This window comes from Centropristis striata, chromosome 20, assembly GCF_030273125.1.
Source record: "Centropristis striata isolate RG_2023a ecotype Rhode Island chromosome 20, C.striata_1.0, whole genome shotgun sequence".
In the NCBI taxonomy this organism is placed as follows: domain Eukaryota; kingdom Metazoa; phylum Chordata; class Actinopteri; order Perciformes; family Serranidae; genus Centropristis; species Centropristis striata.
In genome coordinates this window covers 16087164-16111977 of record NC_081536.1, presented here as the reverse complement: position 1 = coordinate 16111977, position 24814 = coordinate 16087164, and the positions used below count along the sequence as shown (strand labels likewise).

Genomic DNA, 24814 nt, shown 5'->3' with positions numbered 1-24814 from the left:
ATCAACTGCATTTCAAAGAAAAGAAAAAGAGCCTTTATAGATTTAGTTTTATTATTTAAACTAAAGGAAAAAAAGACATTTCTGTAATGGTCTTTATATAATCTGATCACCTGCTGATCCTTTAGGCCCAGTAGGCCCAGGTGGTCCTGGTGGTCCTGGTGGCCCAGTATAATATGTTCCTGTAAGAAGAACAGAGTTAAAATGTTTTCTGTGGCTGCTAATTAAAACCCACATCAACACTGAGTTTAGATTCTGGATCGTACCAGAGCTGGATGAAAAGCCTGATTCTCCTTTATCTCCTTTAGGTCCTGGTCTTCCATAACCTGAAAAAAAGATGATTAAAATTTAATATAAGGAATGGATGAGTCCATATTTGAAAATGTGGATTTAATTAGCTTAAATACTTGCCTGTTGGACCTTGAGGCCCAGGAGGTCCTGGAGGTCCTTGTCTTGAATCTCCTGATGAAGACATTTGTGAAATGGTCAGTAATGCTTTGAAGAATGTTTGAAGAGGAAGCTGAGGTCATTCTCAGATAGCGTCAAACTAAATCTACAAAATAATTAACAGAGCATGTTGTTTATTTACCTGGACGTCCAGGGGGGCCGGGTGGGCCAGGTGGACCAGGTTGTCCTGAACCTCCGCTGGCACTAAACTGCCCTGAAGCAGAAACAGAAACAAAACATTATGAGTAATTATCAATATTCCCGTGTGTAGATCGGGACAAACCAGGTTAAAAGCTTGGAAAATTACATTAAAGCGACACAATATAACTTTGGCTGAACAGCGCCCTCTGTGGCCACAAGTTGTAATCACAGGCTAATGCTAATGCTAACATTTACAGGAGTGAATTTTATCTGTTATGAATTCAGCATTTCAATTGCAACACAAGGATTGTGTTTTTGTATTTTCTGCTCAAAAGTTACATATTCCTCACTTTAAGTGTTTTCTGCAGATAGTAACACTACAAGTACTCACTTGACGTTGACAGACTTTCACTCGTTCTCACTGTGATTCCTTGTTCTCCCTGCTCTCCCTTGTATCCCCTGTCACCTTTAGCACCTGTAAAAACAAATAAAGGAAAAGCATCCATGAGACTCTGACAGCTATATATCCGATCCAAAAAGTAAAAAATGACAATGACCTACCAGGTTGGCCAGGCAGACCAGCAGGGCCGATGGGACCTGAGGAGGTAAAGCAAGAAATATGAGTACATGTATTATTACTACTGATATGGTACAATCATCCAGGGCTTAAAGAAAAGATAAACAGGATGCCAAGAACATTATCTGGCTACTTTCAGAGTCGGACCTGATAATCCTGGAGGTCCAGCAGGGCCAGGAGGACCAGCAGGCCCGGGTGGTCCTGGGATGCTAATAGAAGTAGAGCCAGCTGAAGAATGAAAAAACAAAAATTATGGTCAAAAACCTTTAAACTATGATAACATTTTTAGGATGTTAAAATACATATTTTGTTGTGATTTGTTACCTGCATTGATGATTCTTCCTGGTGGACCTGTTTCACCTAAAACAGACACACATGGTACATTAGATGCACAGATTAACAGCACAAAACAGACAGTATTTTGGAAAGCATGCATTTTCCGCAGTAGGAGGCATTTAGGAGAGCTATACCTTTAGAGCCAGGACGTCCTGGATTTCCTGGTATCCCTGAAAGTGAGATTCAAGTACATTTTTAGAGTACAATAATAATAATAATAATAATAATTAAGAAATAATGAAAAATTTGGAGACATCAACCCATGTTGCGTGAGTGACGTTAAATAAATAAAAAACACATTCATACAATTCCTGGAAAGTGAGCAGGCTGAAATTAAATTTATAAATAAAATGGCACTATAAAAATACTTCACTTCTTATTGGTATATTATTATTATTATTATTATTATTATTATTATTAATATTGTTGTTGTGTGACAGATAATATATTAAATATAAAAATGCATTTATGTTTTCCCCTGAATGATTCAATGTTAAATACCAATAAATATAATGTTAAAACATAATAGAACTACAGTGTTTTTGTATTAATAGTAGAGTCATACCTGGTGGTCCTTGAAGCCCAGGTTGTCCTACAGAGAAGGAAATATCGTGAATCAATCTAATACTCCACTAATTATGATGTTAATCTAGCTGAAGATCCAGTTTCATCAGAGTGACATCACTTTACCTGGTAGTGCAGCATCTCCAGGAGGCCCAGAAGGACCTCTGAGTCCAGGTGGCCCAGCATGGCCTTGGTCACCTGAGGGCCAAAAATGAAATAATATAATTTCTGAAGATTAAGGTTGATTTATTTGAGTGTCTGCAAAACTAATTATTCAGGAAAAAGAAGAGAATCCTTGTCTTAATCTATCTTTTGCACATCAAAATAAATATGTAGGTGAATCTGTCATGCTTAAAAATTGACTCATACCTCTTGATCCTTTAACTCCATCAACTCCAGCCAAGCCTGATGACATACAAAGGGAAAAACAAATATACTGAACTTAAATCTATAAGTCACAACAATATTAATCTTAATAGCCAGTTTATGTTCAATTACTTTTGTTGTGCACTAAACAGTAAAATAAGCTTCATGAACAGAGTCCTGAGTGCTGCCCCCTGGTGGACGTTGTTATTAAATACTCTTGTTACTCATTGAAATCATAGATTGAAATCAATGGTCATGACTTCACATAATAATAAAAATTACAGGTTGAGAAAGAAGCTATACAATTCAACTTCAATTCTGAATAGTTTAAATAACTAACTGTATAGAATCAAAATTTTAAAAAGGCGAAATGGGCTTGATAAGCATTTTTTTAAATGTTTTCTTCAGTTTCTTGGATGGGGAATTTTTTGTCACAATCACACACTAATTTATTAAAGTTAAGTCTGTTTTTTTGTTTTTGTACGGATTAACCCTTGTGCCTCATTCCCAACACATTGCTCTGATGTCCTTAGAGGAGAAAAAACTACCATAAAATGATCTATTAATATTCATCTTTTATCCAACCTCAGTGCTGATCATCACTTCCAATATTCATTAACTTTCAGAATTGTAACTCATTAAATGCTCATATGTTTACATAATGCCACTTGTTATCCAAAAAAACAAACACATTTATTTCTATTTACTAAATGCTTGGAGGATTTTTTTTTCACAGTCTGGGATATGTCAATGAGTAGCAACAACAGTTATTTCAATGCATTGCATCAAACACTGCAGTGCTCTGTAATACAGCAGCAATAACCCAGGCGGAAACCAGAAAAAAGAGCCAAACTGAAAAATAATAAACCGAAATTCGAGGCAGAGGGGTTTTGAAAGTTTTTTATAGTTCTGATACACAATGATCTGAGAGTGTGAGAATTAATAAGTTATCTGTGGCTGGTTGTGACTCACCCATTGATCCTTTGGGTCCTTTGTCTCCAGTGGGACCTGGCTGACCTGGTACACCAGGATCACCTGAGGAGTGGGACAACTAGATTAGGAAACTGCACAGTTGTGTATATGTAGTAATGTGCAAATGGCAGCTTCAAATATAGTTTAATTTAAAACGCTGTACTGACCTTTCATGCCTCTGAGACCTGTGTCACCAGTTTCACCTAAAATGATAATTAAAACTCCAGTTAGAATCCTTCACTGACCCCACAAGTCCATAAAAACCTGATGAGGTAACAACAAACCTTTAAGTCCTTGGAATCCAGCAAGCCCTCTGTCACCTGCACAGCAAGAAGAGTGGCTGTGAGCAACATTATAGATTATAAAAACAACGAAATATGCATTTCAGTGTATTTAGTAGCTGCACAAAGTCCATGTGACCCACCTTTAGGTCCAGGTAGCCCGGCCTCACCACGGAAACCCTGAGTACCTGGTTGACCTGTAACCAAACAGTTCATATGAAATGCCAAAGATTAAGTCCAGGCACCACAAACAACATGTTCAGACAGTAAATTTGACATAATGTTCAATTCAGCTGGTGTTTCTGTGGATACTGTGATGCTCTACATGAATGATAACTCACCTGGTGCTCCAGGACGTCCATGATCTCCAGTTTCACCTAGATAATAATGATAATAATAATTTTAATAATTATTTGAAAGGAAACACATGGCTGAACAAGAACATTAATTAAATAACATGGAACTAACATTGGAATTAGGATGTTTTTTTTAATTATTATCAAATAAGATCACACTTTTTCTTCATGTTTTTATAGTTTATTGACATTAAATTAACTTTTTTATTATTATTATATTCTTTAACTATTAGCGATGCTATATTTAGAGCTCTTTTTATCAAAAATACTAATAATTGTGGGTAATATTAATAATAATTGTATATTATGTAAATAATAAAGTACAGTATAACAAATAATAATAATATCATGTTAACATTTTTGAAAATAGTTTTACCTTTAGCTCAATAAGAAATTTCAATCAATCATGTTTTTATGGATATAAAGTCTTTCTTGAACAACATGGAGGCTTTATTTACAAACTGAATCTCTGCTGCCACCTGGTGCCATTTGTACTTCATACACCATGAGGTCAAGATCATTTTTAATATACTATAGTAGTTTGTAAAAAAAATTACTTGTGGTAGTAAAATTGTTCTAATAGTGAATATCACATTAATAATAACAACAGTGGTGAAAATTTCTGAATGATTTGATGAACAATACAAACAAAATCCACCTGAATTTATAATGTGTAATGTTCAAACTATATATATTAATAAATAAAGTGTAAAAAAAAGTGTTGTTATTGAAATCAAAAGCTTGCCCCTGAGGTGTTGTGTGTCTGTTTTTAAAGTATTTTCTAATTCATGTTATTTATTTCTTTTATTAATAGGAATAATAATAAATATTATTATTATAATAATAACAATAATAATGATAATTTAATAATAGCATTCACAAGGTGCTCTGACAGACAAAGCCAGGCAAAAGGCAATGTAACAACAGAAAGCTTAACAGTGCAGTCGAACAAAAGCAAGAATGAATTAGGTTAAATACAATAATACAAGAATGCTTTGTGTCAGCAAGTCAACCCAAGGGCATTTTGATGCATAGATACACACTGTTGGTGTTTTTGTAAGGGTCATGTTCAAAGATCTCACCTTTAAGTCCAGCCAGGCCGACAGGACCAGCAGGCCCAGGATCTCCAGGAAAACCTGCAGAAACCAAACACATCCTGAAGTGACACAACCAACATAAACTGGTCGTTGTTAGTATCAATGATAAACACAAACTGAATCTGTTTCATACCTCTGTCACCCTTTGGTCCAACGCCTGGAGGTCCTCCCTCACCTCTGGGGCCAGCTGGGCCCTCGCGACCCCTGAGGCCTGGTGCCCCGTCCTGTCCATGATCACCTGATGAGACATTAACACACAGATAAAATGTCTCACTATTAATAAGTTGTAAGCAGTGCATCTTGTCGTTTGAACTGAAGCACTATCTGTACCTTGGTTTCCTTTCTGTCCTTTTGGACCCTCAGGGCCTGCATGTCCCATCGCACCTGGAGCACCTGAGGTCAAAGGTCACAGTCAGTAAAATCACTGTATCATTCTACAAAATAGTCCTTAAAAAGGTAATAAATTCCATATTTTATTGTTTTCTATACATAATAAAATGAAACATTATTATTATTATTATTATTATTATTATTATTATTATTATTATTATTATTATTATTATTATTATTTTACAGTTTTTTGTTATTTATATTATGATTTTTTCTGAATTTAAAAAGAAATGACATACTGGTAATTATTCAGTCTAAATATTAGTTATGGTACCTGGTAGTCCTGCGAAACCTGCATCTCCTGTGAAAAGTATATATTTGATGATGATTAGAGTAAACAGTAGCTGATAGACATAAAGAAATACAACAAAACAACAGAATCACAGAATGCAGCAGTTAAGTGATTTTCCTCCTGACCTTTAGCTCCTGTGTCCCCTGAAAAGAGTAAAAAATATGAGCATTAATGAAACATGACGTATATTGATTAATTTAAAAAGGTGTGCTATGTGTTTAGATTTGATGACTTAAATAATATTGGAATTTTACCTTTAGGCCCAGGCAGTCCTCTCTCACCCTGCACTGATGATGCAAGGAAAGCTGAGAAAGAAAACAACAGTTTAGTAAACATCAATGCATGGTGTGTATCTGTGTGTGTGTGTGTGTGTGTGTGTGTGTGTGTGTGTGTGTGTGTGTGTGTGTGTGTGTGTGTGTAGTACCTCGCATTGACTGTGATTGCATTTCATTTCTTAACATCTGGTGGACCATCAACTGAAGAGATGCAGCGTCACCCACACCGCTGTAAGTGGTACCAGAGGTGCCGCTGAAGCTAGTACCAGCAGCTCCTGCTCTGGCCCCGGTGGATCCACCGGCACCAGCACTAGAACCACCAGCAGAACCACCTCCAAGGTGGATGTCAACGCCATTTGAACCTGCTGAGCCACCACCAGTTGCAATCCCGATCCGTGTTTTGGAGCTTGAGCCTCCAGATTCTCCAGCGCCCAGGAGTAATGTGTTATCAGTGTGGGAGCCACCTCCACCACCAGTTCCAGCTCCAGCTCCAGCTCCGGCTCTCGCTCCAGCTCCAGCTCCAGCTCCGACTCTCGCTCCAGCTCCAGCTCCAACTGCAGCTCCAGTTCCGGCTCCAGCGGCCCCGTAGCCGTTGATGTCATTGATGGATCCTGACAGCCGGCTGGTTTTAGCATTGAGCACCGAGGACTCGGCCTCCAGCGTAGCCACTCGGTTCTTCAGCTTTCTCACGTCCTCAGCTGAAAAAAGACATTAAAATTAAATTGAGATGGACAAACAAGGAGAACACATTTAGGCAGTAATGTGATATTATTAATATAGCCTACTGCTTTCATTATTTTTCATATACTTTTGTTGCTTATTATTCTTATTCTAATTATTAAAACAGTATTGCATCGTAAACTAAATACTTGTTCAACTTAATTTCCAAGCAGACTAGAAAGGACAATAGAAATAATTAGTATAACAATTCTGTCTTTTTGAATGAAATGTGCCCTATGTAATTATGATTTTTTAAAGAGAACAATTCTCCTAAAAACCTGAAATAACATAGATAAAACTTTGACTAACTCCAATTCAATTCTAAATATAACACAAAGTAAGTGATTATTGTACAGATGTCAAGATGTCAGATCAAACCTAAATCATCATTAAATAATGTTTAGGTTAATGTTTACTTTTAATTGCTTACAAGCTAGCCATTGGTGTGCAGTTCACTACTACTTGTCATTAAGGCTATTTTTGAATTGTAGCCATCTGTGTGTCTGTTTCTGCAGTTCAGTAGCTGCTAACCTTTTCCAGCCGCAACCTGTTGAAGTCTCATTAGCTAAAAATAAGAAGGAGGTGGTTTTAAGTCTGACAGTGCGGAGTCCCCCTGAAATCTGAGACAACTGACCAACAGCAACAAGTATGTTGCAATGAAGACAGTTAATTATCTGTGAGCTACAACTTGAGGCCCTTCTATAGCCTATATTTGTTAACATTTTGGCGAATTGGCACCATTAATCATATGCCAAATTAGATATTAGTGGTTCATATTTGCAATGTACTAATGGATGAATAGAAAGCTTTTACTGGATTTCTTTGATACTGAAAAATAATTTAAAATGTGAAGATTCTCAGGCATGTTCTGTTAAAAAGAACATTGTTTTCTCTAAGTTCTAAGCAGATTTTCGATAATTTCTTGGTCAATCTAAATAATATGTGTATAATGTCTGTGTGTTCAGATTTTACTGACTACTAAGTTCATAAACCTGTTACTATTAAATTCATATTTGACTCATGGGGTATACATGTCTTGACCAAAAAAGAAGAACGGAAACCAATTTAAAGGTAATTAAATGCACCTTTTTAATACTTTTTCAGAAAGCTTTTTTTGTTGTTGGTTGAGTTGGTTTCTGGGTCCAATAAAACTTTGCCATTACAACAAACAATTGTAATTGTTTAAAAGAGAGTGCATTGTAGTTTTCTTAGTATTTTTGTGTCCATATGTATCTCTATCCAAAGAGCACCTCAAACAAACTCAATCTGAGTCCAGGGAGTGCTCCTACCCCACATCTTTTGATAACATTTGGGGATTTTACCTCTAACCTCCTGTGGAGCAGTCTAGCATTGTGTACTTTCCATTAAACAAAACAAAACTGAAGCTGAAAGCAAATATACTGCATGTACTGTGCAAGATCAACAGGATTTGGCGTGCAAATGCTATTCCAGGTTCCCTTTTTATCACATTTTTATCAGGGAAAAATCCACACCAATAACCTTCTTGCTGCAGGAAAACAAACTGGAGTCTCTGATTTCATCAAGCAACAATTTCTGGAGCTGCTCCACTGACAATGAAAGCCAGACCAGCTTTATGGCAGTGGGACAGTACCCACAGATCAAATTTCCAGGGAGGGGATTACATTTACTGTCTCACAGCTCTTAGCAGCACAGTGAAATAATGCTCACTAGCCTGTAAAAGCTGAAACACACATTTTATTGGTTCAAAAGCAGTCACTCCCAGGCCCTTCGTTTCAGAGCAGCTCCACAGAGTATCCCATGACTCCTTAGGTTTTATCTTTGGGGAGGTTTTTTATTGTTCCCTATTAAATCTCATTATGTTGTACAAGCCGGCGGCCTTACCGAGCGCAATGAGCCCGAACAGGAGTCCCAGCAGGAGCAGGGAGAGGAGGAGAAGACCCAGCAGCCATTTCCACCAGGAGCAACACGAGTCGGAGCAGCAACAAAACCCTCCGCCTCCTCCGAAGACACCACTGTCCCTGTGAATCTCTGGACACGGAGAGTAAAATCCTCACTTTCAAGCACTAAAATATTCATCATTAATGTAAATATCAACATTTGTGTAATGAAAAATACCTGCATAGGTGGCTTTGTCTTTCATTACAACTCCAGATGATCCATCTGATGAAGGAATAAATACACATCACTTATTTATTTCTATAATCAAAGTAATATTTTGGTTTTAAGAGATGTTTTAACGACCACTCACAGGAGTTGCCTGTCTCTGTCTTTAGTGGCGCCGACTCACTGTAGATAAACTTCTCTTTCTTTATTGAATCCCCTGATAGCGAGCCTGTAAAATCAAAAATACTTTTTGAAAACACTGCTTTTATTGTATTTATTGTATTAAAGAAGCAGAACCAAAGAAAAACAGAGCTCTTAAAAATATAAAGGAGCAGTGTGTGGGATTTAGGGACATCTAGTGGTGAGGCTGCAGATTGCAACCAGTTTCAGGTCATTTAAACACAAATTAAAAACATGTGAATATTATATTCTGCCAATAGATCTGCTTAAATCATACACAATGCGCAGACAATATCAAAATACACTAGACAAAATATAAACCAAAATATAATGGGGCTTTAACTTATACCAACAAAGACAAAAATGTGTGATTGAGTCAATATCTTCACTATTCTAGAATAAAGCATGTCCTAGTTATTTTTATTGAAATATGAATTATTATAGACAATACAGATTTTTTTGAGCCATGTTTGAACTGATGTAATTCAAGTTGTGTTTTAGCCACATGCTGAAAATAAAAACATTTTCAAAGATTAGAAGATGTTGTTTTTTTAAGTGAAGCCTCACAAATGAATTCTTGCCTTTAACCCTTTATCAGGCAAAGAACTATATTTGGTAACTTCAGGTAATATTTTGAGAAAAAAGTTGCAAATTTACTAGATTAAAGTGGCAAATCTACAAGAAAAAAGTTGCAGATTTAAGAGATTTAAAGTGGCAAATCTGTGCAAAAAAAGTTGCAGATTCACGAGAAAAAAGTGGGAAAAAAGCAACTTTTTTCTCCGAAATTCACCACTTTAAATCTCATAAATCTACACATTTTTTTCTCGTAGATTTGCCACTTTAATCTTGTAAACTTTTTTCTCAAAATATTATTTTCGTATGTTTTTTTTTACACATTCTGGCTGTATGTAATATCCTCCAATATTCTCTAGGGTTGAAATTTGGAATTTGCAAGTATTTAAATGAGTGCCCTATTAAGGGTTAAGCATTTCCATTTGGGCATGCCAAATAGGTGAAAATTCCCCAAAAGAGCTGGTGTAAGAAGGATAATTATGCTGTACAACTTGCTGTGGTCATGCAGAAACTGTTGAGAAACTGTTTTAGTGAGAGAATAGTGTTTCTCCAGCAAGGGGCCGTTTGTAATGTACTCACCTCCTCCTATCTGCATGCTGCCGCTGCTGAACTGCTTTCCGCTGTCTTTAGCCAAAATGAGGATTTCTGCGTCTCTCTTGGCTGGAACATTTTCTTTTTCTGTGATCAGGTACTTATTCTTATATGACTCATCAGTTTGGGTTCTAGTGGCTGATGACAACAACAAAAAAACGTCATGAATGAAAGAAGTTTTTGAACTGATTTTGACTTTGATAACTTTTTAAAATTAGATTAAATAAAACTGTTGAGGATTTACTTGTAGAGACTCCAGTGCTGACGACACCACCACCATTTGACAAATTCTTCTGAACGCCATAACCTGTAAACAAAAACACACACAGATAAACACTCAAGTAAGAAAGGCGGAGTTTTGTGTTTTTATTTGATAGTCAGAGAACAGGCTGCCGTACCTCCGAGGTGAGCATTTATGTTTCCTCCGCTGGTGGTGAGCACAGAGGGAGAGGTGGGAGCCAGATTATTCTGAAAGCCGTAAACTGTAAAGACACATGCAGGGTTTATTTTGATTAATTAACAAAAAAATCTGAAATTAAAGAAATCAATCAAAACATGGACATACAAGATATAAAAACATAAACATAGATAACATAAAATTAACTATAAAAAGTAAATGTAAACAGGGTAAAGGGGAATATAATAAAAATATTATTCAAACATTCGTGATAAACACTATAATACTGCTGGTTTTATATGACGAATGGTCCAAGAGATTGTCCTAGTATTGCAAAATAAAGAATGAAAATTCAGCTTACTCATTATTTTTAATACTAAATCATGATTGAATATTCCTAAGATTTTGGACAGTTTTATAAGACAAAAAAGCAATTATTTTTATGATATTATATATTTTTACTTTAGTCATTCTTAAGTTCAATGCACAACACCTTCATATGTGACTTTTTTTTTTGTTGACATACAAAATGTTGACATACTAATTTATTAATTTGAAGTCTTTATTTTGAGAAAGTTTCTCATTATTATCAGGTCCTAAGTCACTTTTTTTTAGAAAATTTCTTATTATAATGACACACATCATTTTTCATGGCTACATTTTTATTTGTGTTAGGTAACGGGTAATGTTCAAGGTTCATTTGCCATCACCTGACAGGGACGAGGGTGAGGTGAGGCCAATGGGCGACGTTCCTCCGGCCATGTTGTTGGTGCTGGCCTGGTAGGTGAAGCTGCTGCTGGTGTTGCCAGCGGCAACCCCTGTGGTGGAGGAGGAGGGCAGCGTGGAGGTGGGCCAAGAGAAGGCAGAAAGCGCAGCGTCCAGCGTGTCGTACTGGCCTGATCTTCCACCAGTATCATACTGAGCTGATCTCACACTTGTGTCATAATGTCCTGATTTCACACCAGTATCATACTGGCCTGACTTCAGTGTGACATCATACTGGCCCGATTTGACACCAGTATCGTACTGTCCTGATTTCATAGTGACATCGTAGTGACCTGATTTCAAACCAGTATCGTACTGTCCTGATTTCAGACCAATATCGTACTGGCCTGATTTCAGACCAGTATCATATTGGCCTGATGTCACAGTGACATCGTACTGGCTTGATTTCAAACCAGTATCAAACCCAGATGGCAGACTGTTATCATACACGCCTGATGTCTCAATGGTGTGGAATCCGCCTGATCTCACACCAGAACCAAATGTAGATGAATCCGCTGGAGAGAAAAGACAAGAAAGAAAGTGTTTCTTACTTTCATTAATAATAGAGTGGATATTTTGTTTGTATGTTGTCCAAAAATGAGAAATGACATACTATATGTCATTGTCATCATGCAGCAAATACTGTCACTGTTGTAATTGTTATTAAACATTTCTGTTTTTCTTTCATAAATCCATCTCTGTCACTTACATGTAATGCTAATACACTGAGGTCATTTTATACCACATATCTTCAGGGGGGAGACAAGGTGTCTGTGCATGTAAAGTATGTGCATCTGTGCGACTCAGTGGGGGGGTAAGGGTATTTACCCGACTTAGAGACGACAGAGATGCTCTTGGTTTCCACTGTGGCCTTTTTAGGAACAGGCAGTGTGACGGAGGCGCTGGAGGAGCGAGTGGGGCTGACGCTGTTGGAGCGTCCCTTCAGCAGCTTCTTCACGTCATCCAGCTCCGTCCCTGTAAAACCACAGCCACACGAACAATGCTCAACAAATATAATGTTGCAATATCTCTGAGTAATTAATTTTAGTGCAGGAGATTTAAAAAATCAAGTACTGCACTTCAGTAAAACAGAGGTACTTCTAATTTCATGCTACGTCTACTGGACTATATGTCAACAAGAAATGTTCTCTATTCTCTGATATAACTCAATAAAAAGAGAATTTAAAAAAATGTCTGTTCTCTATACCAAATTCAATATACTAGATATGCCTTACTATACCAAAGGCAGAAAGAGATTTTTAGGCTGGACTTATGCTTTTCCGAAAAACTTTTTCATAGAACCTAATATCTAAAAATCAACAACAAACAAACAAAAACAAACAAAAAAAGCACTTTAGCCAATCTTTAGAGGGAAACAACAGTATAAATATATATATATATATATATATATATATATATATATATCTTTTAGTTTTTTGTCAATTTGTTTTAACTAAACAAACTGTATTTAATTTGTAAGTATATTTCTGTATGTACATAATGTCTACTTTTTTTATTCTTATCTTTATATCTTTGTAACATGTATCTTAAGCTGTTGTGATGACTGAATTTCCCAAGTGCAAGATAAATAAAGTCTCAAATGTAAAAAAAAGTAAAAGTACTTCAAAATGTTGTACTTGATTACATTCCATGCTGTTTTATTGCTAAGTAAACATATTAAATACTTCTTCTACCACTACTGAAAGGGGGCTGAGGTGGAGATGGGTGGCACACAGGATGACTAACTGTTAAAAAATGTGGATTAAAAAATAGCAGTTATGTGCTTTAGTCAGCAGGGGGAGCGATCAGTGTCTGTAAAACTCTCGACTCTGCACTGATTTGCTTTAATGGGTGGCGGCTGCAAACAGTGACTCATGTGTGCCATTGTTGCCACTACAGCTATGCCCCTTCACATCTTCCCCACATGACCACAATGCAAACAATCTCATGTTCCTAGTTGCTTAAATCCCACGCTTTTCTTTGTGCTGGTGTCCTGTACACCTTCTGGGAACTGCACATGTGTTACTAATTGTGATTTCATGGCCATAAACATACATGTCAGAGGTGAAGGAGGAGGAATGTCCTATGCTGGGCCAAAAAATATTTGACAAGAACATAACTCAAAAAACATTCTGCTCAGAATGGCAGTAAAAATCTTTTCGCTATCCATGTGGTTCTTTGAATGAACAGACTCGAATAAAGATGCCTTGTTGCTTTATGAGGAGTTGCATAACAAACAGCAAGCGGATCAATGTGTCTCAAGTGGTCTTACATCTGCTGGCGGAGGGAGAGGCACTTTGTAATCTGGCTCTGATCTCGCTCTCTGGAAAAAAATCACACACACACACACAATGGACAAAGGAATCCTGATTTAATAAAAAGCTAAGCCAGGACAATTCACAGTCAGATGGGGCAGAAATAATGAAGGGAAGAGGAGGAACAAAACTATTATTGAATACCTCTGCTTTCGCTCCTCCCTCTTGTGGCATTGGAGCCTGGAAAGAAAACAGGAAGACAAAAAACATAAACACACACAGACATATGAGGATAAAGCTGGAATAATATAAAAGTTTTAATCCCAAACAGCCTTCACTCTCACTTACAATAGATTCCATAATCTTTGCGTGTAAACTCAGGAGAGGAATTACCACTGGAACTTCCTAGAAAAGGAAACACAATAGCAGCAGGGGTATTAAAAGTGTCATTTTAGTTACGGCCGTTTCCTTTATTTTTTAAGCTTCTGTTTCAGGCGGCCATGATGCCAACTTGTTTTATTAACAGGATCTCACCATCATAACCTCCTGAGCGGCTCGATATGATCTTCCTCTCCCGGAAACCTGGCGACAGGCCTCCTGATGATGAGCCAGCAGTCTGTATTCTCCTGGCACCACCCGATGAGCTGGACCTGACCTTTGACACCGAGCTCACAACATAACTCCCTCCGCCTCTGCTGCTGCCTCCTCCTCCTCCTCCTCCACCTCCTCCTCCTCCTCCACCACCTCCTCCAAATCCGAACCCCTCACCGTCTAGGAAGAGCCCGCCTCCATCACCTCCTCCTGAGGAGTCTCCCCCGAGGTAAACTCCCGAGGAGGAGCTGTAGCTGCCGCTGTTCACTCCTACAGAGGCTGGAGGGATGATGCATGCAAGTTATTTTTGATTTCCCCGCAACTGGATACACAAACATGAATCTTCTCTCAGTCTGAGTCACATGAAAGTGAGAAGTACTTTTATATATTTGTAATCAGAGGTCTGGACTCAAGTCACATTTGAAAACTTTAAACTGGACATGACAAAATGTGACAAAACTTGCAACTCAACTTTAACACCAATGACTCACAACTTCACTTGGACTCAAGCCTTAAAAAAACTTGATACCTTCAACGGGTTTGGACGTCATCACGTCATTGAATAGGCATTATTAGTGGTTTTCAGCCTCAAAGGTATGTTTTAAAAGGAGCCTGGTACACTTTCTAGTATGTTGATAAGTCATTGTCAACACAAACACACTGCTATGCTAATTTATATAAATAATAAAATTAATTGTAGTGGAATACAGGAGAAAATGAGCAAAATCGTCCGCAAATGGTGGACGGTTGGGGTGATAGAAGTGTGAAACTAAAGGTAACTTTATAAGTCCTTTGATATCATGTCATTGTATTTTTTTATATCACATTAGTGTCCTAATCTGGTAAACATAAAGTATTTAATCCAAACCATGAGCTTTTTTCCTAAATCTAACCATAACCTTAACATTTACCATCAGCGTACTAGCCCATTTTTAAACCTGAACAGTAATTTTGCCACCTAAGCCTAACTAAAATGAAAACGAAACCTAACAAAACTGCAACTGGCCATTGAATTGGCTAATAAGGACTTTTGCAAACACTAATAGGGGAGCAGGAACCTTCTGAGCAATGTGTATGAGGCTGATAACAACTGATAACGACCATTAAAAAGGTCTGATAACATTCGAAACAGGTGTCATGTGGGCCACAAATCAAGTCATTTCCCTTCATTTCCTGAATGAACCCATATTCACACTTTTTATTCTCAGCTTGTTGACACTTAATTTCCCAAATCTACTTTTTTTAGAACCAATCTGCAACCAATGAAGTTGCAGAAGACAGCTACAACGAACTAACATTATGTTAATGAGCGGCAGTAGGAAAAAAATACACCAAAGATAAGTGTTGCTTGCATATAGAAACTGCACAGTGGTCCAACCCAAACCCTTTTTATGATTAAGTTGAACCACACTGTTATAATAACAAATAAATGCATTTTTATATGCATTTGTATATTGATATATTATCAATTTGCTGTTAAAAAAAGCAGGAATTTACAGTTTCAGTTCCTCTTAAATTACAGGAAGCTCTGGGCAGCAGTGAAGGAAGAACTCAGACCCTAAGTAAAAGTACTAATACCACCGTGTGATAAATACTCCTTCAAAAGAAAATATCATGCTTTCAAAATACTACTGAAGTAACAAATATGTGAGTAAAATCAGGAAAATGTAACTAAAGTAAAGGTGAAAGTACTCTGTGTAGATATGATTATTTTTTTGATTACTGGATCAATTGATGGATTGTTGGGTTTGTAAAACTTCTGACACCTTCACATTTTTAGTCCAACTATTAGACAATCTAGATAATAATAATACTTATTGAAGGAAAAATCTGAATTACCTCATATTTGACAAGCTGGAACCATTTAATGTTTTCCATTTTTGCATGAAAACTGACCTAAACAATCATGAAAAATAGTCTCTCAGTTAATTTTCTTTCAGTGGACTAATTGATTAACTAATAAACTCATTATGGCACCAGTAATTGCGTTCAGATATTCGGTTGTGTAGTTTAACCCATAATGAAGAATCATATTTTATAGGCTCTTCATAAAGTCTGTGTTTAAACATCATAATTTATGGATTAAGCAGTCAGATAAATGGAGGGAAAAGTGGCTGCAAGTCCTTAAAAAACTGCAAGTGATGTGAAATGAAAATCAGAACTTCTCTTTCTGTCTCCTGAGGGTTAAAAATATAACATCTCAAAACATATCCTAAGACGAACCCACAACTTCCCGATTTTTTGGACAATGAGTGGAAATTTGCTCTCACATGAAGAGAAATAAGTTCCACTGCTGTTCTGGGTTAAGACATTCTTCTCCAAGCCCAGCCCTCCAGCACCGCTGGACATATTCCTGTGATTTGATCCGCTGGTTCCCTCTAGCAACGAGAAGACACAGAGCAAAACAAGGAGAAGGAGCTGTTACTCATCAGGAACTTCCTCTGAACAGCTTGGCTATAATTACTGCATTATGCTTTTAGTTTATAATTAAAGCTAGCATGACTGGAAGAAGGAGACACTCACTTGGTGGTAGAGAAGTCAGTCTGGTCGTGGAGATTACAGTTTCTGTCACAACTGAGCACATAAGGAGAGAAAATTATTTCTGTATTGTCCTGGGAGTTATCTTAAGTAAACCAGTTGGCAGCTCTTGGCTGGAGTGTTGAGTGACTGGCATGGTGATGAGTGTAATTAACGTGACTTTGATTGATAGTGATGACCGATTTACCGCCATGTGTGGCGTTGTACTAAAAATCAGAGTAAGACTTTCTAATACCAAGTAGCTTAAACATTTGTTGTGTAACAACGATGGCTTCATAAATGGATAACAAATCCTTTAATGAGGTTCATTTATTAGTTATAAGTCTTTAATGAGAACAGCTTTGTTTGGGTTGCCAGGTTGGTGTTCATCCTCCTAAAAGGTACCCAATTGAAAAAATATTATGCAATTAAGTTCCACAAAGTTGAACAGTATTTGTTTCACTGCACAACTTTGTTGAAAACTTGATTCTGTTTGATGAGGCTACGGTACTTTGATGTCTGTTATTCTTTAATATCAGACTGTGTCTTATTTCTGAATAACAGACTGCTATGGGCACAGTTGTGAATCTAATTGACTTATAAAAACATTTTTTTAAATAAATGTAATATATATTGTTTTTACACACATTTTTTTTAATATTAAAATAATTTTAATTCAAATGTTTGTGTGTCTTTGTGTTTCATTATGGCCAAATAATTTGCTTCAAGGTGATTCAAGACATCTCTGCCTCTTTCATCATCCACTTTATGTTTATTTTGCAATAATGACCCATTCGCTGTATATTATACCTTATATAAACACTGTTATTAGACAGCGAGAAACCTGAAGCCTCGTATGAATGTCATTCTGACATGTTCATTTACAGACTTAAAAGTTATCAATGGCTTCTAACTATAAATAAAGCATTAGTATTGTAAATGATTTGTTAACCATTTTAAAGCCATTAGTAGCGATGTATTAACCCTTTATAGAAGGTGCTATAATTAGAAGGTGTAACAATTCTGAACATTGATAATAATCAAGTGCATTTGTTTTTAGTGGTTTAGTACATTAAATCCAAGTTTAAGTTAAGGTGTGTTAGGATGTTGTAATACATTTTTATAAAATCACTCATAAATCACAAGTTGCAGAAATGAACAAGAATGTTGAAAAAATTAACAAGTATATATGAAATGTCTGTCTTTTCTGGGGACGTCGTGGCTTTGGTTTTTCTTGAGTTTTGGGTCAGATCTTAAGACCTTCATCTGTGGATTGTTGTTATGGAGATGGTTTAGATGTTATTATAAGACATAACCATGGAAAAAACAGCTAAACCATGTCCGTGAATGCTCCGGAAATTTTCCAGTGAGTGGTTCTTTGTTTTCGCATTTCCTTTTTGTTAATCTATAATTTTCAAGGTCAATAATAAACCTTCAATTTAAACTTAGCTTTGCATCCTGTGAATGTATTCATCGTTATCTGTCACTATAGGCTTATAATAAATAGAGGGACTTAAACTATATCATTGTTTGTCATGTTTTCTTTATAATAGCGTGGGTGCAGATAATAAATACTAATAATAACACCCTTCATCCACTAGGAGGCATCTTGTTCTCCAGCTGCAGCCTGTTGAGTTTTAATGGTTATAGATAATGTAAATTCCATTGCAATTCCATGCTGCCTCTTCGCTTCTGTCCTCCTCCTGCTCCTCCTTCTCCGTCCTTGTAGGGACTTCTGTTTGTTTCAGGGTCAAAGCTAAAAACTAAAGGTTATCATTCTTTTGCTGCTGTTGCTCTTCAACTTTGGAAGAGCCTTGGAGAAGCCAAATCAGTGAAAAAAAATCATCTTCACTTGTTTCTTATGTTTGTTTTTTCATGATCTTCCAACTTTGTATCCAAACCAACTTTTTTGTCATTCTCTTTTTCCTCTCTTCTGTATAGCACTTTGTAACAACTGGTTTGAAAAGTGACACATGTATAACTTTCTTTCTTGAGTAACATATAAAACAAGAGAAGAACACGAGGACAACACGTTGGCTGATTATATGTTTCTCTCAGTTAGCGAAAGACATATAATCAGGCGTTCCTCTGCCCCACCATCCTTCTCCGTGTCAGAAATCGTTAGGCCAAGATGAGCTGTCTTTTAACATTCAGAGTCATGACTACTGGAGGAAAACCCAGAGGATGACTTACACCCTGAGAGCGAGGGACAGAATTGGAAGCCGACACCAGTGAAGGCATGCCATGGTGTTAGTGATAGTAAGCCCCCAGAAAAGAAAGACAAAAGCATCAGCATCAGAAAATGTTTTGGGGTCTTTAAATACAGATTTACACTGTTGGCCAATCTGTCTTTGAGCTTTCCAATGAGAAATCAAGTTTATTTATCTCTTTCTGCAATGAAATCTGTGTTGCTTTTGGAAAAGTTTCCAATTTGTTGGCATGGCCAGAAACATTTCAGTGGCAGATATCTCTAAAACTCTTCAAATAAAACCCAAACTGCTTCAGCTATGTGTGGAAAAAGTATTTTTTTCTTTTGTAATTTGGGTGGATCAACCCTTTAACTTGTGTTTTTCTTATGTTTGACTTGTTTCAAAACTTCACAAACAATTACAGAAATCTCACCCTTTTGGTCTGACAAGCCTCCTGAGAAGTCCATCTGTCTCGTTAACTCGTCCATCCCATTTTATCTGCCGAGATGATGATAAAATGTTGACCACGGGCATGCACACACTGTGCCAGCTGCTGTTAAAAGTCTGTTTATCCCTTGAGTTGTAACTGTGGTTTAAATGGCATTTTAGCAAACATTTGATGGGAAAAATGGCAAAAGTTACGCTATAATGACTTGGGTCAAAGACCAGGCTGCTTGTATCTGGTGTTTACTGCATTAATTTAAAATTTCATACCACTTAAGAGAAAAAAAAAATCAGTCTCATGATCACATTTAAAAACCACAATCTAACATTTCAGTAGACACAGCTCTTCCTTTGGTCCTTCTTTTACTTATCTTGAAACAAACACATACTCTGCAATAGGCCCCCGATAGATCAGGTATAAACATCACCTAAAAACTTTCCAGACTCATGTATGTCTCTGATACCACAATAAAGGCCTCAGGAGTTATAAAGCATCATCTATAGATTTCAATAGACTTCATGACTTTGAAGATTAATAACAAAAGAACAAAAGACGCCAGTGGATCACTGCACAGCTCTGAAAGACCATCCTCTCACCACACCCTGCCAGCCAGGGACCTTTAACAACATGTGCTTCATTTAGCCTACTGTACACTTTAAGATCACATTTAGAAATCTAAAACAGCAGATATAGTCCAAAAGTTTGCATTTTACACCCTTTCTCATAGTCCAAGCCAGTGAAACCACATTTTCAAGCCTTTAAAGTTCAATAATCGTTACAGTTTTTCTGTTTTTTTCCAGCTCTGGGAAAAGTGAAACATCAGTATAAGTCATTTAAACCAACATTTCTTAATACTTCTTTTTATTAAAGCTTGTACAAAGCTCACTATTATAGCTTGCAACTGATCTGAACGGCAAACATAAAAGGCTGATGTCACATGGTGCTTCAGCAGGTCCAGTAATATATTTAGAGGGATGCAAATAGCACTGCAAAAATACATGTAAAACTATCCTGAGATCATTATAACAGACTAATTCTATAGATAACACCGGAAGAAAACTGAGCCCTAAACCCCCGCTGGAGTTGAAAGACAGGCTTAGAAGTGCTAGAAGTTTTTTTTTATGAGAGTATAGAGGACTTTGTGCAATTCCATCCTATCAATCATCCAACTATAAAGCCAAAAAAGAGCTCGACAGCCCATCACCAACTCCCACAGTGCAGTTAGTTAGTGCAAAGATGCAACAGCCAGGTGGGAAGCACCATCCAGCATAAACAACTTTTTTATATATATATATAAAAAAGGTCCCCAGGTAATTCCAGTGTACTTTAAGTTGTTAAGTCCATACCTTCAGCCAGCTCGAACAATTAAATCAAATCCTGATTCCTCTGAAGATGGACCGACTGCTCCCGTCCACAGCAGAGATAATGTGTTTATGTGAAGTTGACGCGTCGTGGTGGGATGTTCTTAAAGTCCTCGGTCCTTTTGTGCCTTTTCGCTCAACTTTCCCAGGCAAGTCAAAACAGAGATTTGGGCACAGGTCCCAGCCGCGCCCATCAGCGCTGGAGCTTGGCAGGCAGGTGTAGCAGACGGCACGAAAAGCTTGATTTAAAAAAGAGAAAGAAAAAAAAAACAGCGCCTGCGGGAACCAATTAACTTGTCAGACTCACCTCTGCAGAGACAGATAGTCGACTGTGAAAAGCGGTGAACTCCTCCCGCTGCTACTGCTGTTGCTGCTTTAGTCACCACTTTTTGAAACTGGCAAAGTTTTGTGAGGAGGTAGAGAGGAGTGATTTGGGAGGTGGGATTTTTTCTTTCTTTCTTTCTTTTTTATGGGTTGCAGGCGTTCAACGGGGTCTGCTGATCTATTGTGTGTAGCAAATCCATCCTGCTGCACATCTGGTGCACACATTGGAAACCCAAACAGAACATTCAGACCAGTCTATATGGGTTTGACCACTGTGTTATTGCATAACCAAACGGCATTTTAAAATAAAAGTGTTCTGTGCAAAAGCAGCATGCAAGACTCATTTTTACTGACTTTCGAGTCTTTGCAAAAAAGGCTGATCAGCATGTTTGTGCAGCTGCTGAAGGATCAGTTTTCCTGCTTGAGATTAAGGATAACACCCTCTACACAAGCTGTTTTTAACTCTCTATGATCATAATAAACGTTCCCTATCCATTCATTTGCATTTATGCAATTTTGAGCTAAATTGGATGCTTTATTCCCCCACTGGCAGCCGCAAGCGCCAGTAAGATCCCTCACCAACCACACCCTGTGTAGACATCCACCCTCCCTGCATGACTCACAGTGAGCATGACTCCAATCTGCTCAAATGATGATGGAAAACAAATGGCCCCAAGGACAGTGTAACGGAGGAGGAGCTGCTCCTTCACTCACATATATGTGCAAGCTTGAAAAATGCAGAATCTAACGGAAAGGGCTGGTTTAAAACAACAGATTCCAGGATGGTGGGGGGGAACTAAAAAAATAAAAGCTTGTGCAGCCCCTTTGTGCTAAAACACACTTATGTTTGTGTTGAAGATAGCAGCTGTCACAGATAATGTCTCTGGGACAAGAAGGCAGCAGTTTGAGAGGTGCCTATATTAGGTTTATAAGGCAGTGTGAAACATAGCAAAGAACTTAATCATTCGAGGTTTATCAAGATAATGTGACATTAGTGATTCATTAGGAAAGTGAATCTTAACTGTGGGCGAAACCACCAGTTCTCTAAAAGGTTAACCAAAAGAATATCACTCATCGTGCAACATTACAACAACTGATGGAACAGATATCTTATTCTTGCTTCAAGACTGTGGGTTTTAAGGGAGTTTTGTACTTAAAAGGATAATTTAGATTTTATTGAGGTTGGGTTGTAAGGGGTGCTGAGGCACTGATTGGTCTTGTTTTAAGTGGGTAAAATACATTTTGCTATGCAGCTATACATTGCTTTGCTCCTGTGGTGTTATTCCTAACTTCTTCTCCAAACTGGAGGCATAAGTACGTCATAAAACCCCCTTTAAAAAAATCCAAACTATCTCTTCAAGTAGGTTCATCACAGCGTCTGTTGAAATCTCCTGCAGGCATAATTTCTCTCCTCTCAGCAGGTATTTATTTATTGTTAACTATAAAAGATAATATATAGGATAGCTCAACAGACTGGCTCGACTTTCAACAGGTATTTTGAATGCTTGGAGGTTTTTAAAGAGGCAAGCTGAGGTTCATCTTTTCATGGATGTCATGCTTTGTTTAAAGTTAAGCTGGTAATTATAAAATCTCTCCTCAGAACGAAAGAAGATAATAAAACTCAACGGGGCATTCTTTGTGTGTGGTCGGACCAAAGAAGGGGCAGCTTAAGACCTCACTGGATTTTATGTGGATTTATTTACCTTGAAAGGCTTCTTGGCTTAGAGAAAGTGGTACAGGACATTTTTGAGGAGAGCACGAAACAAGTTATTTTCAACTTTGTTTCAGCTGATTGTCGTTGTTTTCTTAACACTAACTGATAACAGTCAAATAGAAAACTCAGCTTGGGCTAAATCATTTAGATTCTGTCAATATAATAACCAATTATATTGATAATCTATTCAGTTTTTCACGAATGAATGCAAAATATTCCCCACTTACAATCACAATGTGAGTATTTGCTTTTTTTTAATCCATTGATTAATTCATCATAAAAATATTTTTTGTTGCAGCACAAAAAAACAGACAATGATTGATATTGTCTTAGTATAATAAAAATAAAAAAGAAGCCCTTGCCAAGTGCACTTGTGGCAAAGAGTAATTTTCCAAAATGGAAGTTTTGATTTCCAGCACAAGGTCAACACACAGTAAATAATAATTACTTTACTCTTAACCTTAACATAATACTCTCATTCTGGGAGAAATTCAGAAATCATCTAACTAGAACAATGATCAGTAGGCTCGAGGTCAAATTACCATTTTAAAGCGCTTTACGACAGTGGCCTTTTGAACCTTTGAGTCTTTTTCCCAGCAGACATTTTTTTTTTTTTGTTATCATTATGAGTAACACCTGTTTTTTTTACCTACTCTGACATGTCAAAATGTATGTTGGGAAATGGTACCGCTCAGCTACAAGATCCTTCGTAATTAGGTAATTGTATAGATCTTGTAGATAGGCATGTGTCAACCATACAAATGTTTATTATGTTGCCATTTAGAAACCATGTTATGTAAACCTGGTAGATAAGGACGTGTTTGCAGATGAGACGTTGGCACCACATAAAAGGAAAAATTTCCAACAGACATGGCAGATAACGTAACCCACTAACCCAAAATACAAAACACCCTTTCAGCTAAATAAATCAAGTGACACCACTGCAGCCGTGCATTGTGGCAAATAGGACCATCAAATCTAATAAGGGAATCCAGTTAAACGGTTGAAAAACATGTGTTTGATGTTGAATTTAAGACAATGGTTCTAACTGACTATATCTTCTTCAACTAAAGGACACAACCATGTTAGATATAAAAGGAGTGATAGTGTCTTACTTCTGATCCTCATGTGCATCTTAGCCTGCACAAACATAACATGTGGCCTTATTTATGAGTGCTTAGCCTACACACCTGCATCTGATGAAAGAGCTGGCATCCTCGCTCAGTGTCTCACATACCCTCTAGATTCTATAAACTCACACCATGGCTACAGCCACAGTGCTGAGGAGCAAGCACAATATTTCATGTCAACCACTCAAAAGATAAAAAAGCACAGAAAACGGTCTCCTGACTCACACACAGTAATTATCTTCAACCCCCAGCCATGCCCTGCTAGATTCATCCATATAAAATGTTAAAAATCCCCATTCCCTGGGGTGTGTAATACCAGACTGCCAAGTTCTGATGTTCAAGTCTCGGCAGGATCACGTTTTAATTCACACCTTTCTGCTCACGGCTACAGAAAAACACAATTTAAAAAAAAAGTTGGCCATCAGGACAAGTCTCAAAACTATCTTAAACAACCGCTGAATACATCCCTGGAGTTTAAATAAATCCTTTAATAGAGATGAATCAACTGATGAGAAGAGCTGAATCATAATGAGTCGACCCTAGTAACAAGAAGTAACCAAGTAACAGTGCTTCAACACGGAAACCCTCCACAGATGCATAAAAAATTTACTTTAACCATTTAAAAATGAATTTCCAGTTGGATCAATGTGTCTTTTTTGCTAATAAGTTCATTATACTTACAAAGCACCTTTAAAACTGTGTTTACAAAGTGCTTTGGATAATAATTAAACAACAAGACAAAAGACACAAAAAGATGGTACAGAGAAGATGAATGAAAAACAATGACATGAAAAAAAGACATGTCAATAAAAAATAAATAAACAAGAATAAAAGCAATAGAGGTAATGAAAATAAAAAGATTATCAAATGTGTGTGTTTAATCCAA

The 24814-nt window shown here is 37.2% G+C and overlaps 1 protein-coding gene across 1 annotated transcript in view; it reads right to left on the bottom strand.

Moving 5' to 3' along the window:
- Positions 1-21356, bottom strand: part of col17a1b (collagen, type XVII, alpha 1b) — a 28400-nt gene extending 7044 nt beyond the window's left edge. Inside the window, exons 1-40 of the mRNA XM_059359710.1 lie at positions 20746-21356; positions 19388-19452; positions 16772-16822; positions 16519-16626; positions 14192-14527; positions 14006-14062; positions 13862-13897; positions 13675-13725; positions 12231-12377; positions 11348-11917; positions 10639-10722; positions 10485-10547; positions 10229-10378; positions 9042-9125; positions 8909-8953; positions 8675-8821; positions 6241-6789; positions 6071-6121; positions 5942-5959; positions 5799-5825; positions 5465-5527; positions 5268-5372; positions 5120-5173; positions 4023-4058; positions 3825-3878; positions 3685-3720; positions 3568-3603; positions 3401-3463; positions 2432-2467; positions 2189-2260; positions 2064-2090; positions 1633-1668; positions 1487-1522; positions 1310-1390; positions 1147-1182; positions 977-1060; positions 587-658; positions 409-459; positions 264-323; positions 111-179 (exon numbers count right to left, since the gene is read on the bottom strand). Coding sequence (XP_059215693.1) covers positions 111-179; positions 264-323; positions 409-459; positions 587-658; positions 977-1060; positions 1147-1182; positions 1310-1390; positions 1487-1522; positions 1633-1668; positions 2064-2090; positions 2189-2260; positions 2432-2467; positions 3401-3463; positions 3568-3603; positions 3685-3720; positions 3825-3878; positions 4023-4058; positions 5120-5173; positions 5268-5372; positions 5465-5527; positions 5799-5825; positions 5942-5959; positions 6071-6121; positions 6241-6789; positions 8675-8821; positions 8909-8953; positions 9042-9125; positions 10229-10378; positions 10485-10547; positions 10639-10722; positions 11348-11917; positions 12231-12377; positions 13675-13725; positions 13862-13897; positions 14006-14062; positions 14192-14527; positions 16519-16626; positions 16772-16822; positions 19388-19442 — 3736 coding nt within the window. The 5' untranslated portion in view covers positions 19443-19452; positions 20746-21356. The remainder of the gene's footprint in view (positions 1-110; positions 180-263; positions 324-408; positions 460-586; positions 659-976; positions 1061-1146; positions 1183-1309; positions 1391-1486; positions 1523-1632; positions 1669-2063; positions 2091-2188; positions 2261-2431; positions 2468-3400; positions 3464-3567; positions 3604-3684; positions 3721-3824; positions 3879-4022; positions 4059-5119; positions 5174-5267; positions 5373-5464; positions 5528-5798; positions 5826-5941; positions 5960-6070; positions 6122-6240; positions 6790-8674; positions 8822-8908; positions 8954-9041; positions 9126-10228; positions 10379-10484; positions 10548-10638; positions 10723-11347; positions 11918-12230; positions 12378-13674; positions 13726-13861; positions 13898-14005; positions 14063-14191; positions 14528-16518; positions 16627-16771; positions 16823-19387; positions 19453-20745) is intronic.
- Positions 21357-24814: the final 3458 nt, after the last annotated feature.